The sequence below is a fragment of the Curcuma longa genome, chromosome 4 (genome assembly GCF_044706935.1).
Source record: "Curcuma longa cultivar G26 ecotype Majalengka, Jawa Barat chromosome 4, ITB_CL_G26_1.1, whole genome shotgun sequence".
Classification (NCBI taxonomy): Eukaryota; Viridiplantae; Streptophyta; class Magnoliopsida; order Zingiberales; family Zingiberaceae; genus Curcuma; species Curcuma longa.
The window spans coordinates 10,691,905-10,704,582 of NC_133864.1; the positions used below are offsets into that span (position 1 = coordinate 10,691,905).

General features: G+C 34.7%; 2 protein-coding genes across 2 annotated transcripts; both read right to left on the reverse strand.

The window, feature by feature from the left end:
- Window positions 1-39: 39 nt before the first annotated feature.
- Window positions 40-2,760, reverse strand: LOC141828436 (putative plant UBX domain-containing protein 14). The gene is made up of 6 exons (XM_074715864.1): window positions 2,597-2,760; window positions 2,386-2,492; window positions 1,845-2,004; window positions 1,137-1,227; window positions 635-834; window positions 40-553 (listed from the first exon to the last, which is right to left on the reverse strand). The coding sequence occupies exons 1-6, from the start codon at window positions 2,696-2,698 to the stop codon at window positions 389-391; spliced, it is 825 nt and encodes a 274-aa protein (XP_074571965.1). The 5' UTR covers window positions 2,699-2,760; the 3' UTR covers window positions 40-388.
- A 1,479-nt stretch (window positions 2,761-4,239) lies between these two features.
- On the reverse strand, window positions 4,240-8,786 carry LOC141828362 (uncharacterized). The gene is made up of 5 exons (XM_074715787.1): window positions 8,696-8,786; window positions 8,289-8,421; window positions 7,216-7,312; window positions 6,734-6,820; window positions 4,240-4,597 (listed from the first exon to the last, which is right to left on the reverse strand). The coding sequence occupies exons 1-5, from the start codon at window positions 8,754-8,756 to the stop codon at window positions 4,463-4,465; spliced, it is 513 nt and encodes a 170-aa protein (XP_074571888.1). The 5' UTR covers window positions 8,757-8,786; the 3' UTR covers window positions 4,240-4,462.
- Between the last annotated feature and the right edge of the window lie 3,892 nt (window positions 8,787-12,678).

A 12,678-nucleotide genomic window follows, 5' to 3' on the forward strand; every position in this document is an offset into this window, starting at 1 on the left:
TCAAGGACATCTCCTTGAACTTATGATATCAACAAGGTATGGAACAAGCATATCTTCTGTATTCATAATTATAGAAGAAATAAAGAACAGGGAATGAACACAGAAAAACAAAAAAACTATAAATCATAACTTCAATTCATTCCATGCCATTCCATAATTTGAAAGCCCCTGCCCAAATATAGCCGAGCTCGCTAGGTCTGGGCTCGCCAGTGGCAATAGCTTCTTCGGTGACGCCTTGGTTCTTCGATGTGCATCGGTGTCAAGAATGAGAATGTAATGGTATTTCTTGGTGGCTATGCACAAGGTTATTCAAGTAAGCATGGCAGGCATTACAGAAACCTTTCTTGCTGCAAATTTGGATCCCTGATCGTCGACAAACTAACTGTATTCAATCCCAAACCAATGTGATCAGCCAATTTGATAATCCGGCTTCTTCAAAAGTTAGGTTGCTATGGTATGTCAGGGTTTTCGATGCACCGGGAATGACTTGAGTGAAGTGGAAACCTTGCTTTTGGCCATCCTCTAGATGCAAAGAACAGAAAGACCACAGAAGCTGCATGGCCGATGATGAAATTCATGTTAGGGACATGAAATGAAGAGATCGGAAAGCAAGTGACTTTGATAGAAAAAGTACCTTTGTTGAGTCAGCTCGGAGAAAGTTTCGCTGAATAAAATGTCCATCGTCAGGGAGACGAATCCGTATCCTACAAACTTCTTTGGTAGCCTGTGGTTCTTCTGGAAGAATAGGATAAATCAGCTTTCCACTTGAGAAGGCTCCACCATTTTTGTCCAGGTTAGGTTCCTCGTCAAGTAGGTGTTGCCTCTTAGAAGGATCTATTAGGAATAAACAATGAAGGCAAGGTGAATACAGATGAACTTGACAACCCAGAATCCAAACTTATAATGTTTATTGTTAGCGGTCGAATCTGATAATTGTTTGTTTGAAGATATAACCCCAGAAGCAAATAAAAGATACAAATGATCCAGAAAATCCCAAATATCTATATGACTTGTACAAATCGATCATGAAATTTCATAGTTGTCATCAATAACAAAAAGACGAGAATTTCATTAAGCAACCAATTTGTTTGATTTGATCAGATGTTTTATATAGTAAGCAACAGAGTCTGAATTACCTTGTATGTTCAGCAATGTAGAATCAAAAGGTCTTTGACGTTTTTGACAAAGAAAAGAATGATTTGCCTTTGGACCGAACATGAGAAAACCCTACAAAAGAAATACTGTCAATAATGGAGATCTAAGTTAATCATATAGAGGAAGGATAATAGCTAGAGCCCCAGTCAAATTTCATTCGTTGACAATTACAAGGATTAGCATTTTCACTTATTATGCAATGTTCCTCCCTATAATGTAGTTGACACAAAGTGTAAAAGAGATAACAATATCAAAAATTTGTGAGTATATTGGGAAAGGTGTTACAATTTTGCAGCTATTAGGCAGTTACAATTTGTACGCGCTAAATCAATTACAGTTGGAGTCATAATCAATGGGAGAGAAAAAACACTTGCATGATACAGTTACCAGTCAATCAAAAGTCCACTAAATGCCAAACAAAACTGTTCTCATTTTGACAGGCCTGGTGAATAAGGGTTCCCAAACGACACAAACAAAAAACACCAAATTAGGTATAAGATGACTAGCATACTAAATAATAAGTCATGCTCATAGATATAGATATACACACATTTCCTAAATTAAACCAGTTGCAATTTGTAAATAACTAATTAATTCTCCATATTTTTCCTGAAACTGCAGGAAAAATTTAGCAAATAAATATCCAAGTGACATTACTGAGAAAGCAAGAGAACTTATAGTATAGCCACCTTGTCAGAAATTCCTTGGCGCATCAAGTCAAACGGCAGTGAAGAAAGTTTATCATGGGAAGCATTTGCTGTTGAAGGTACACTTTCTTTTGACTCCCATGCAGCTCGTCTCGATACTAAATCAGAATTGCAGGATGCAAGCACTTGACCTGATTGAAGCCTGAAGTAGAATGGAGGAAAAAGACAAGATTAACAATGTTACATATAACACAGTCTTATCAACAAACCTATGTTACTGGTCAATATCCCTTTTTGATCCTAATAATCCTTATCTTATTACAATCAAATCAAAGTTTTGGCATTTCTTAGGCCAAACAATGTCCTTGCTAAAGCTACAAATTGGCTTTTGGTTGACATGAAGTAGATATCTCTTCGGAATAACATAAGATTTTTGATTGAGCTTAAAAGGCCAAACTTCTCTTTCTTTATTATCTAATTAGAACATGAACAAGTGGAAGAAGCCAATTTTCATATCACAATTTCAGAAAAATCATCCGAAAACTGAACTAAATTTGATGTGCAGCAGGCCGACCAAGCTCACCTAAGATTTCCATTGATCAGCGGAGGCATGGAAGGCGATGATACCCCACCGCCATCTTTGACATGAACGAAGAGTCGAATAGCGTCGTGAAGATTCCATCTTGTTGCCTGCGCAATCCATCTATCCCGTTAGGAACAGATCGGGGCACCGAGGGACGAATTGATGGGCCGAGGTCTACAAAGAGGCAAAATTTTGCAGAAAGGGGTCGTACCTGAAGGAATTGGGTGGCGATGGCGGTGGTCTGGCCGACGACGATCTGAAGGAAGGACGAGACCAGAAGCTGCTGCTCCTCCATCGACGGGAGAAACTCCATTGGCCTTCAGGTTAGGGTTCCGATTTGGAAGGCAGGGAAAGAGATCGATCTCGATTTTTTTTTTTCTTTCTCTGTCCCCGTATATATAGAGGTTCGATCGTAACAGAAATAGAGAAAAAAAATCGATTTAAGTTTCGAAAAAAAAAATGCAAATTCGGATCTCCTTAAATAAGTGATAACCACAAACTTAATAAATAAATGATGTATACTTTTTATTTATTTTAAGTTGTTTATTTGCATGAAATTAAAAGCACCGGAATAATTTGTCCTATCTTTTTTTTAAAATAATAATAAACAATATTTTAAAAATTAAACAACAGACTTTAATTTATTCTACTTTTCAACTTCAATTTATTTTCTTTAACCATTCTTTTTTATGTCAATTTACTTGTTTATTTGTTTGTGTCTATAATAATGTTGACTTTTGACTGTATGATTTATGTTTTATAAATCATTTTTTAAAATCCTAATAAACATCAATATTTTAGAGATTGACCTCTTAGTGTTATAATTTGTGCTTGAATTAAGAAAAAAATTATCTATCTCTAAAATTAGTTGAATGAAATTTATGCATTTGAATTATTAAAAAATATATAATAAATAAATTATAAAGATTGAACTTTTTTTCTACTTGTTTTAGCTTTTGTTGCATGTTTCATTATTAGATTCTTATCTCACTTAAATTTATTTGCCAAGGTATCATACCTTCAAGATTTTGCTGTCTTGCCAAGAGGTCTTGAGACTTCCTATAGAGATTTTATCTTCGAAACTTCTTTATTTATTTTATACCGATCAACCTTAATTTACTAGTACTTTTTTTACCAAGAGGCCTAACCTTTAGAATTTCATCATCTATTTAATATCGACTAACTTTGACTCACTAAGATTTTCACTTATCTAATCTTAGATCTACTTTGACCTACTAAGAGTTCTACTTGTCTCGTCTTAGATTCTCTTTGACTCATTACGACTCCCACTTAACCTTAGATCCACTTAAAAATTTTGTCGATAAGTTTCTTATGCATTATGGATGTTCTATTAAGTTGATATTTGATTGCATTGATTCCTCGAAGATAGATGACCAAGAGCTATAGGGGAAAATCAAACAACAATTAAGATTCTTTTTAGGAGAAACTTCAAACACTTTAAGTCGATAACGGGAACTTGAGAATTGTATTCAAAAATCGATCGACATGTTTCACAAGGAATCTTCAAGATACTACTATTGTAATGTGAAGAAAAAAAATTGTAATTTAACCTAATTATATCTTAATTATCTAACTTCATATGGAACATGTTCGGAACTTTAATTTCGGTTTTATGATTGATCTAATTTCTATCCTTAGGCATATGTTCTACTAAGCATGACACTAGATTTAACAATAACTCACTAATTTGGAGTTTTGCTTTGCTCTTTCAAGAACACCTATTTCTTATACAAATACACAAAGGAAAACATAAATACCATTTGAAGAATGAAATAATACAAAAAAAAAAGCTAAAAAATACAACAACAATTCCATGAGAAATTAATATTTTCAAATTTTTTTGCAATTATTTTTTTTCAGAAAAAAAAAGCTACCCCTATTAAAGAACAATGTTTGCATGCATGAACAATAACACTTGAGAGGAGAAATTCTAATTAATGCAAAACTAAATGTGATGTAACCTTAAGAGTTTGACAAAACTACATGGTGTATTTTGCAGATGAACAAAGAAGGAGAAAGAGAGCAGTAGCAACTGATGAACCCCCAAGTTGGCGTTTCATATAGCAGCTTCAATCTCATTAGGAGACACAGTCACTTCATTTGGCTTGTCATTCCCATGGATTTCAGAAGATACCTGGTCGATCGCCAAGTTAAGTTCTTCAATCTTTTGCGTCAGCACCTTCCTGGTTTTCTGCAGTCACCGATTGCTATCGTTAGTGTACCGAAACGGCAAAACCAGGCTTAACACTAACAAAAGGCATGAAAGCATAGATGACTTTGTGAGTTATCGGAATTGTGAGTGATATGAAGTTGTTGTTTCAGTATGGAACTAGAATTAAATTGCTAGAAGATCCATCTGCTGTTTAATTAGGAGGCATCAAACTAGAAAAAAAAAAGAACATTTAACCATGAAATTGAAGATCCATCAGCTAAACACTAGTGAGCAAATCAAATCAGATGAATAATTCAAAGCAGAGCTGCAATTTAGAAGGCTCCTTAGTGTGTGCAATAACTAGATAAGTCAACTATTCAATACCAAACAGATTGAACTTTTGAAATGTGATCATTCAATTCAGCTTTTCCACCAAGGTTTAAAATCTTCCAGTGGCACTGATAAGGTGAATGAAACCGAAGAGAAGCAGAAGAGGCTGTGGCAACTTATCGCTCGTAGAATATGCCCAAGCTTGCAGTCAATGACCTGCAGAAGACCAAATAACAACCTCTGCCTACCTCCACTTGCTTGTCAATCGACCCACCCACCTTCACTCACAGCCTGTGCAGAAGATGCTCACAAATAGACCTATCCACCTCTGTTCCCAGCTGGAACTAAAGAAGGCGCTGGCAGCTGAGACAGATGCTTGCCTGAACCTGCAGAAGATGCTCACAATTTGCGGGACTAAATAAGAGATTTGCGAATTGGATGGATTTAAGTGTTCCATGTGAGCGGTTGACTGGAAGAACAATAAATTTTTACCCATGTCGATTGGCATGGAACTGCAGAAGGTGCTGGCAGCTAGATAGATGCTTGCCTGAACCTGCAGAAGATGCTCACAACTTGTGGGACTAAATAAGAGGTTTATCAGGTGCATTCAAGTGCTCCATATGTTGGTCGATCCACAGAACAATAAATTTTACCCATGCCAATCGGCATGGAACTAAATCTGAAACTTTGTTTTCCACCACATCAAGGGCAGACAACTATTTGAGGTTAGGCTACGTGCATCAGTTTTGTGATTGTGCAATGACTAGTTAAATCAATCATTCAACACAGAACAGACCAAACTTTTGAAATGTGATCAATCCAATTTCACCTTCCCACCAAAGTTAAAAATTTCATTCCAAACCTGGGTTTCCATCTCCAGCTGGAACGAAACAGTACCAGTGTTGTGCTGGTATGCCAACATGTGGTGTTGATGGCACCTAAGAGAAGGTCACCTTGTCAAATCTGCCATAGCTGGCTGCAACCGCCAGCTAGCAAATCGACCCACACACCTCTGCTAGCAAATCGACAAACCACCCCACTTGTAAATCAACCCATCCAATCCATCTCGCTTGCAGCCAAAACTATGAAGAAGCTCGTGGTTGAGGAAGATGCTTGCCTGACACTATGGAAGACTCACAAATCAACTTGGCTCACTTCAACTCACAACCAAAACTGCAAAAATCATGGAACTATGACATTGCTTGCATATCAGGTGTATTGAAGTGTTCCGTGTGCAGGTCAGCGAACAAAACGATAAATTTCTCCTACTGAGGCAGAATGAAATTTTAAAACCTTTTTTCCCATCGCATAATTGAACAACAACTAATTGATTTCGCTATGTTGATCAATTCTGTGATTCTTCTTTAAGTAAAATCATATCTTATCATTACATTATTTGCACTTTGTATGACCCAACTATATTGGCTACAAGAATCATGTCCTGGCATTGAGTAAGCTTGGTGAATATTGGCCAATGCAAAATCCTTTTATGTGACTCATATTGCAAATCTGTAATCTCCTATCTGTAATGGGTTTCCTTAATGTTCAGGAACTGTGATTGACGAGATATTTTTTGTTTGTGTACAGTTCAGAATATTATCTAGGAATCTAATTCTAATATTTTGTATCTATAGTCTGATCTTTAACATAGAACAAATTGATTCCAAACATTTTCATTTTAGCTGTTGTTCTTCCTTCAATTTTTCTATCACCTAGAGGAATAATGCCATTCTCTTTATGGGCATGAGTGATCAGTGAGTCAAATAATAGGGAGACAGCTAAAATTGTTTGGTTGTAATATGATTCTTCTGCCATGCAAGTTAAAACTACAATGATAATGCGTACCTCCAAAGCTTTCTCCTCGTCATAGATGAACTTTGGCAACTTCCTCATTAGTTCTTTTTTGTCTGTGCCATCTAGTGCTTTGCTGATCTGGAACAAAGATCATTTATCAGAAAGAATACTAAAATGACAATCATGTCCCTACTTTGTGAATGCCTTCAAGAAAATTTGCATCAGCTTGAAATGAAAGTTCTAACTTGTTTATCATTAGTTATGACTAATCAAAATGCATGCACAAAAGCCACAGGTATGCACTGATGCACATGACAAGAACTCTTGCAATCATACAAAAGCAGCTGTTCAAAAAAAGTTTCCCTTCACTGTACAGCTTATTGTATCAAGACTGAAGTTCTAGTTTAACTTCAACTAGAAAGTGATGCAAAAGGTGAAGCTTTAATTTGCTAATCATGCAAAAATTGAGTCATCCACATATGGAACATATCGAAATGATGATGTTAGCTAAATAAGAAAAGATCACTCCATACCTTAGGTGCATAGACACAAGCAAGTGTCCCAACCATCACTCCTCCCAGCAAAAAGCCACCAATGAATGTGCTTGCAGTGTTTGGCCTTCCACCCTCTCTATGTCCATTGCACAATGCACAAAAAATTGGCACTAATTAGTTAGGAACAAAGTCGAATCAAGTTCAATCTCTTCATAGTATATCATTATAAACCTTGGTGCATAAAATTGATAAAGTGATTCTCCTTTCTGGATTTTGTGATAGGCTTCAAATTTAAATTTAATTCCAAATCTAGTGAAATCCAGTAGACTGAAAATAGCAGCGCCGTTAGAGACTTAAATAGTGGCATCAAATTTGGTATCATCTAAGAAAATTAATGACAGGCTTCTTAATTAAATGTCCATGTCTAAGAGAACTTGAGATTTTCTTTTATTTGCTACATTTGGAGTAGCCCAGAAATTTCTTTCTTCATATTGTTGGATTTTGTTAAGTCAACTCTGTAGCTCCTCGCAAGTTTCATTCTGCACATAGTACTTAAGATTTCCCCATATTGAATTAGCTCACCAGTAGGTAACTTCAAACAATTTTTCATGATCCATTTCGTAAAAAAAAAAAAAAAGCACTGCTGCCTTTCTTGGTAACAAAATTATTATAAAAATCAGATGCATAATAGTAAACTGTTGGCATATATGCTAATTGGTATCAGAGAGAACTTGTAGCGATTAATCTTCCATTTCCTCTGGCAAGCAAGGAGTTATGAGTTTAAAAATTAAAAACAACTAAACATGTTTGCTGATTCAAGAACTTCTAGTCTATTACTAAATTATTGTACACTTTGATAGAACTGATTAAGAAAGTCCCAACAAACTATAACAATTATGTAAATCATTATTCAATTTGCACCTGAATCTAAGCCCTGGTTTGGTTAATCATGATACTAAATTCAACATATTTTTAATCATAATTCTAACCAGACTGAACTCTTTCTATCACGATATCTTGGATAAGCAACCATAACTAAATACGAGTAAATCAACAAACGGTTTCAGAACTTTAAGAAAAAGTAACAACTTTTTAGATAACAACTAGATCACCTATAGGCAGATCGAAGGATTAATTGACGCTTGGGAGTTGTAACTCCAGCCCTCATTTGGCGAAGAGGAACAGAAGACGAGCCCAATGGATGGCAAGTGACAAAAGATTTCTCCAATGTCTTCAACGTATTTCCTGGAATGAAAAAAAAAAAAATTTAAAAAAAAAAGATCCTGAGCGATCAGAAAGCCAATAGAAACACGAAATCAGGAAGAAAAAAAATGGACTGAACAAACGAGGCCACAATCCTACATCAGGTATTAAGAATTTCCCGAACGCCAAATAAACGGAAGTAAATGAAACGGTGGTAGACAAGCAAATCCATCTTTGTCTTTCCCCCAAAACACGAGAACGAGAAGCAGCGGATCTCACAATTTGTTTATACCAACGCCAGTAGTAGGAAGAATACCGGAGTGCTCTCGGAAGGAGGGATCTCTGAAGGAGACGAGGGAGCTCGCGATTGCCGCCATGGCGTTCAGCTACCAGATCGTTTTCGCGAGCGATTCAGAGGAAGAGGAGAGAGAGTGAGACGAAGCACGGGAGCTGCCGCCCATCATCAATATCTCTGATGTCTCCATGGCCGGCCCAAATTGGTTGAACCCGGTCGAATCAGCAGTGGTCTTTGAGATCAGATCGCGGATCTGTTTTTGAACCGACTCGGGCCGGCGGATTGAGCGAACCGGTTCGAGGGCTTACGGCCCATCACAAGCCATCACGGGCTGGGCTCAATCATCAACATGATAGGTCTTATAACATAGAATTACTTAAAAAAAAATAAAATTATCACGTAATAAATCAACAAAATATAAAATATCTCCCACTATGAATCAATCATGGCAAGTTTACTAACCTTTATGATATTTTTGTTATAGAGATGAGGATACTAATGGTTGAATAAGGATGCAATTCAATAAGAGGATTCTCACACGTAGAGAGATACGTGCTAAGCCTCTTACAAAGTTAAGGAGTGGTTCGGAGAATAACGGCTTTTGAACCTAATCCATTGTTATATCACTTGTGTCGGTGATCCTTTTATTTATCATTTGTAGTTAAAGGTGATAAAAGAAAGGGAGAAATCGATATGGAATGTCAAGAACATTATCAATGCACAACACATGCCATCATCATGACTCCTATACAACTAAAGATATTAAGACCCTTTAGAGTTCAGACCCACTCGAGTCGAGTTACAAGGTGTTAAAGGAAGATCATGACCGAGGGAGGAGGTGGCGAGAGATCAATTCGATGGTCCTTGATGATCAAACGAGACATTAGTTCAAATTGATGAGATTTTGTAAAAATTTATTAGTATTTATAAAGTTGAGGGAATGTCCATCCTTGATCATGAATGTCTTCAACTAGAAGAATCTTGATTTTTTTTATTGTTGTCGAGTGACTTGTCGTCCGATCCAAAAGAAGAAATTGTTGTTGTTGGTCCACATGCCCCTTGAAAATTTTGATACTCAAAGGGTGAAGTTTTCTAGGGTTGCCTTTCCAACACACAAGTAATCAAGAGGTTACCTAATCTTTACAATTGTCATGGAATTTTTTTATCAACACTTTAGTTAATTAATCAACTAATGAACACTTTAGTTAATTAATCAATTAATTAACAATTTAAAGAGAATGTCTACCTTCTTTGGACAGGCAAGACTGTGCATGTTACAACTCAGCTTTTAATTAGTTTCTAATCAGGGAGCCATGGTCAAACTCTCATGATGTTTGGTTATGTATCTCATAAATATTTTTAAAAAATTATGATGAGAACGACTTTTGATGGAATATATTGGATAAAAATCAAATGAAGTCTCTTTATTTTTAAATCATCAAAGACCTCATTTTCATCTTTATCAAAAAGGCACCCCATCTCACTATTCTATTAGGTATAGTTATCTAAATGTCTCTGGTACTATTTTATATTGTTATCTCTATTTAAATTTCTCATTTAATTTCTGAATATGTCAGACATATTATAACAACTATAAAATTATAGTTACTATACATGTGGTAACAGTTATAATTTTATTGTTACTACAACACGTCTGATATATTTAAATTTAAAAATATTCACGCTGTGACAGTTACGATTTATAACTATTATAACATGAATATTAGGTGAGCAAGTTGAATCCACGTTGTAGTAGTTACAGTTTCATAGCTATTATAAAAGTTGTAATAGTTATAGTTTCGTAGTTGCTACAACATTATAGCAACTACGATTTCATAATTGCTATAATATGAATATTTTTGAATAGGTTAAGTATGAATTATAGCAGTTACAAAATCATAGCTACCACAATGTAAATAATTTCTAATATTAAATATGTCGGACGCATTGTTACGAAATTAGATGATTTATCACAACTGTGAACCGTAACTCGCACTTTCGAGAAATTAAGATAACAATACAAAATAATATAGGAGAGCATTTGAGTAAATATACATGGTAGCATAATGAGGTGAAACATCCTTTTGATAAAGAATTAAAGTGGAACTTCTTTGATAATTGAGAAAATAAAAGGACGTCCTTCTAACTTTTACCCAAATATATTAAAAAAAATTTAGGTACTTACCCTAAATTTTATACTTAAAATTATCTATCTTTATCCGACTAGTTCAATAATATTGTAGTAGTTTTGCCCAAAAATATTATACTTTTTTATAGTTTTATCCAAAAGTATTAATGAACCTAAATTGATCTGGATGTCTAGTATTTTTATAATTCTTTAAATTGAATATTTTAAAAGTCGAACTTTAATTATGTATAAATTATATTTTAAATTTATTTAATAGATAAATAAAAAATAGACCGTTTATTTTTAAAATTAATCGAATGAAATTAGATGAAAAAAAATAGATGTACACTTAAATGAATAATTACGTTGAAAGTTATCCTGCTCCGCGAGGCACCGGAATCGGCGGAACGCGCCGTTTGCAGACGGCAGATTAAACCATTTTTAAAAATGGCGCCAAATGCAACGCGCGAAAAGCAACGGCCAACTAACCTTTTTATTCTTTTCCCTGTGAGTTGTCGCCTCTTTTAATTAATTAATTTCGTCGATAAAAATTATATTTAATTCTTTTTAATAAAAATAAAACTATTTTACTCTTTTTCAAAATGTCTCTAATAGTTTTAAGATTTTCATTTATCCTTATCATTTGGATCTATTACCAACTATTTCAAAATAGAGGAGGTTGTGTGCATATGACAGTAAATTAATTTCTAAATGATAAAAATTAAAAAGATAATATTTATTTACATTTATTGTTAAAAAGTACTTTATTTTTAAAAAAATATTAAAAGGGCACTTATTATCCTAATAAATTTGATCAAAATTATTCTAATATATTTAAAATTACTAAATAATTTGATAAAAATGCTCAATATTAATTAAAAATGTTATAATTTAATTAGAATGATCAAAGTTAATTAAAATTGGTGAATACTATTAAAGTAATTTTATTTTAAAAAATATTAGATAAAGATATTGTTAAAATATAAAATACTTATTTTTTTTAAAAAAATGCTCTTTTAATCAAGGAATTTGAGAAACTTTAATAACTCCAAAATCATAAAAAATTTAGGGACTAAAAATATATAATAAAATATAGTGTAGAATAAAATATTCTCTATTTTTAATCAATGAAATGAAAGTAAAATTAATTTAATCCCAAAGTAAAAGCCCTACAAAATCAAATATATCTTTTTTTCCTTAATTATTTTTAAAAAAAATAATTTAATTGCCACTGCAAGCTGGTTAGGAGAAACGCCGGCGACGGGGGAAACGGTTCGGGTTCGTGCTGGCGTTAAAAAGACGGCCAGCTTCAACCTCGTCGATCTCTTCTCTTCGTTCTTAAAATCTCCTCTTCGATCCTCCTCCTCCTCATGCGCCTCGCCTCTTCGATCGCAGCGGAGGATGAAAACGAGGGCTGTGTACTAAAGGTTTGACCTCTCATCTCTGCGATTTTAATTCAAGTTGTTCGTGTTTTGGGATTAGGTTTTCCTGACGAAAAAGAAAATTTTTGACCCTTTTTCTGTTTCTGGGCGTCGCAAGTTTAATGCGACGTTCGGTGCTCGTTTCGGAGCAGGTTTGTGGAGTCAGGTCAACCGCCGCATCTCGAGTTTGTTTGTTCTTCGTGTTGTTTAGCGGAGTAGATGATCCATTTCTTTGCTATGGGAAACTTTTTCTTCAGTAGTTTTTCTCAGCTAAAAATTAACTCCGCTTCCGTGATTGAGATTTTCCAATTGATTTTTTTCCCTGTGATTTTGATGAGAGCTTTTCGCCTCCAATTTGGATTTTTCCATCTCTTTTTTTGCTTCATTCCATACCTGTATTATAGCTTGTTGGAATTGTTTTTATTGACATTCCAATGTTTATCGTCTGGCTTTGT

Bases quoted from the DNA above. Each gene is read 5' to 3' on its own strand.
- LOC141828436 (XM_074715864.1), bottom strand. From the start codon at position 2,698: ATGGAGTTTCTCCCGTCGATGGAGGAGCAGCAGCTTCTGGTCTCGTCC. The intron at 835-1,136 runs GTAATTCAGACT...TATTCCTAATAG, and splicing joins TACATTGCTGAACATACAAG to ATCCTTCTAAGAGGCAACAC. The intron at 554-634 runs GTACTTTTTCTA...TCGGCCATGCAG, and splicing joins TCCGAGCTGACTCAACAAAG to CTTCTGTGGTCTTTCTGTTC.
- LOC141828362 (XM_074715787.1), bottom strand. From the start codon at position 8,756: ATGGCGGCAATCGCGAGCTCCCTCGTCTCCTTCAGAGATCCCTCCTTC. The intron at 8,422-8,695 runs GTATTCTTCCTA...TTTTCATTCCAG, and splicing joins CTCCTTCCGAGAGCACTCCG to GAAATACGTTGAAGACATTG. The intron at 4,598-6,733 runs GTACGCATTATC...CGGTGACTGCAG, and splicing joins ACGAGGAGAAAGCTTTGGAG to AAAACCAGGAAGGTGCTGAC.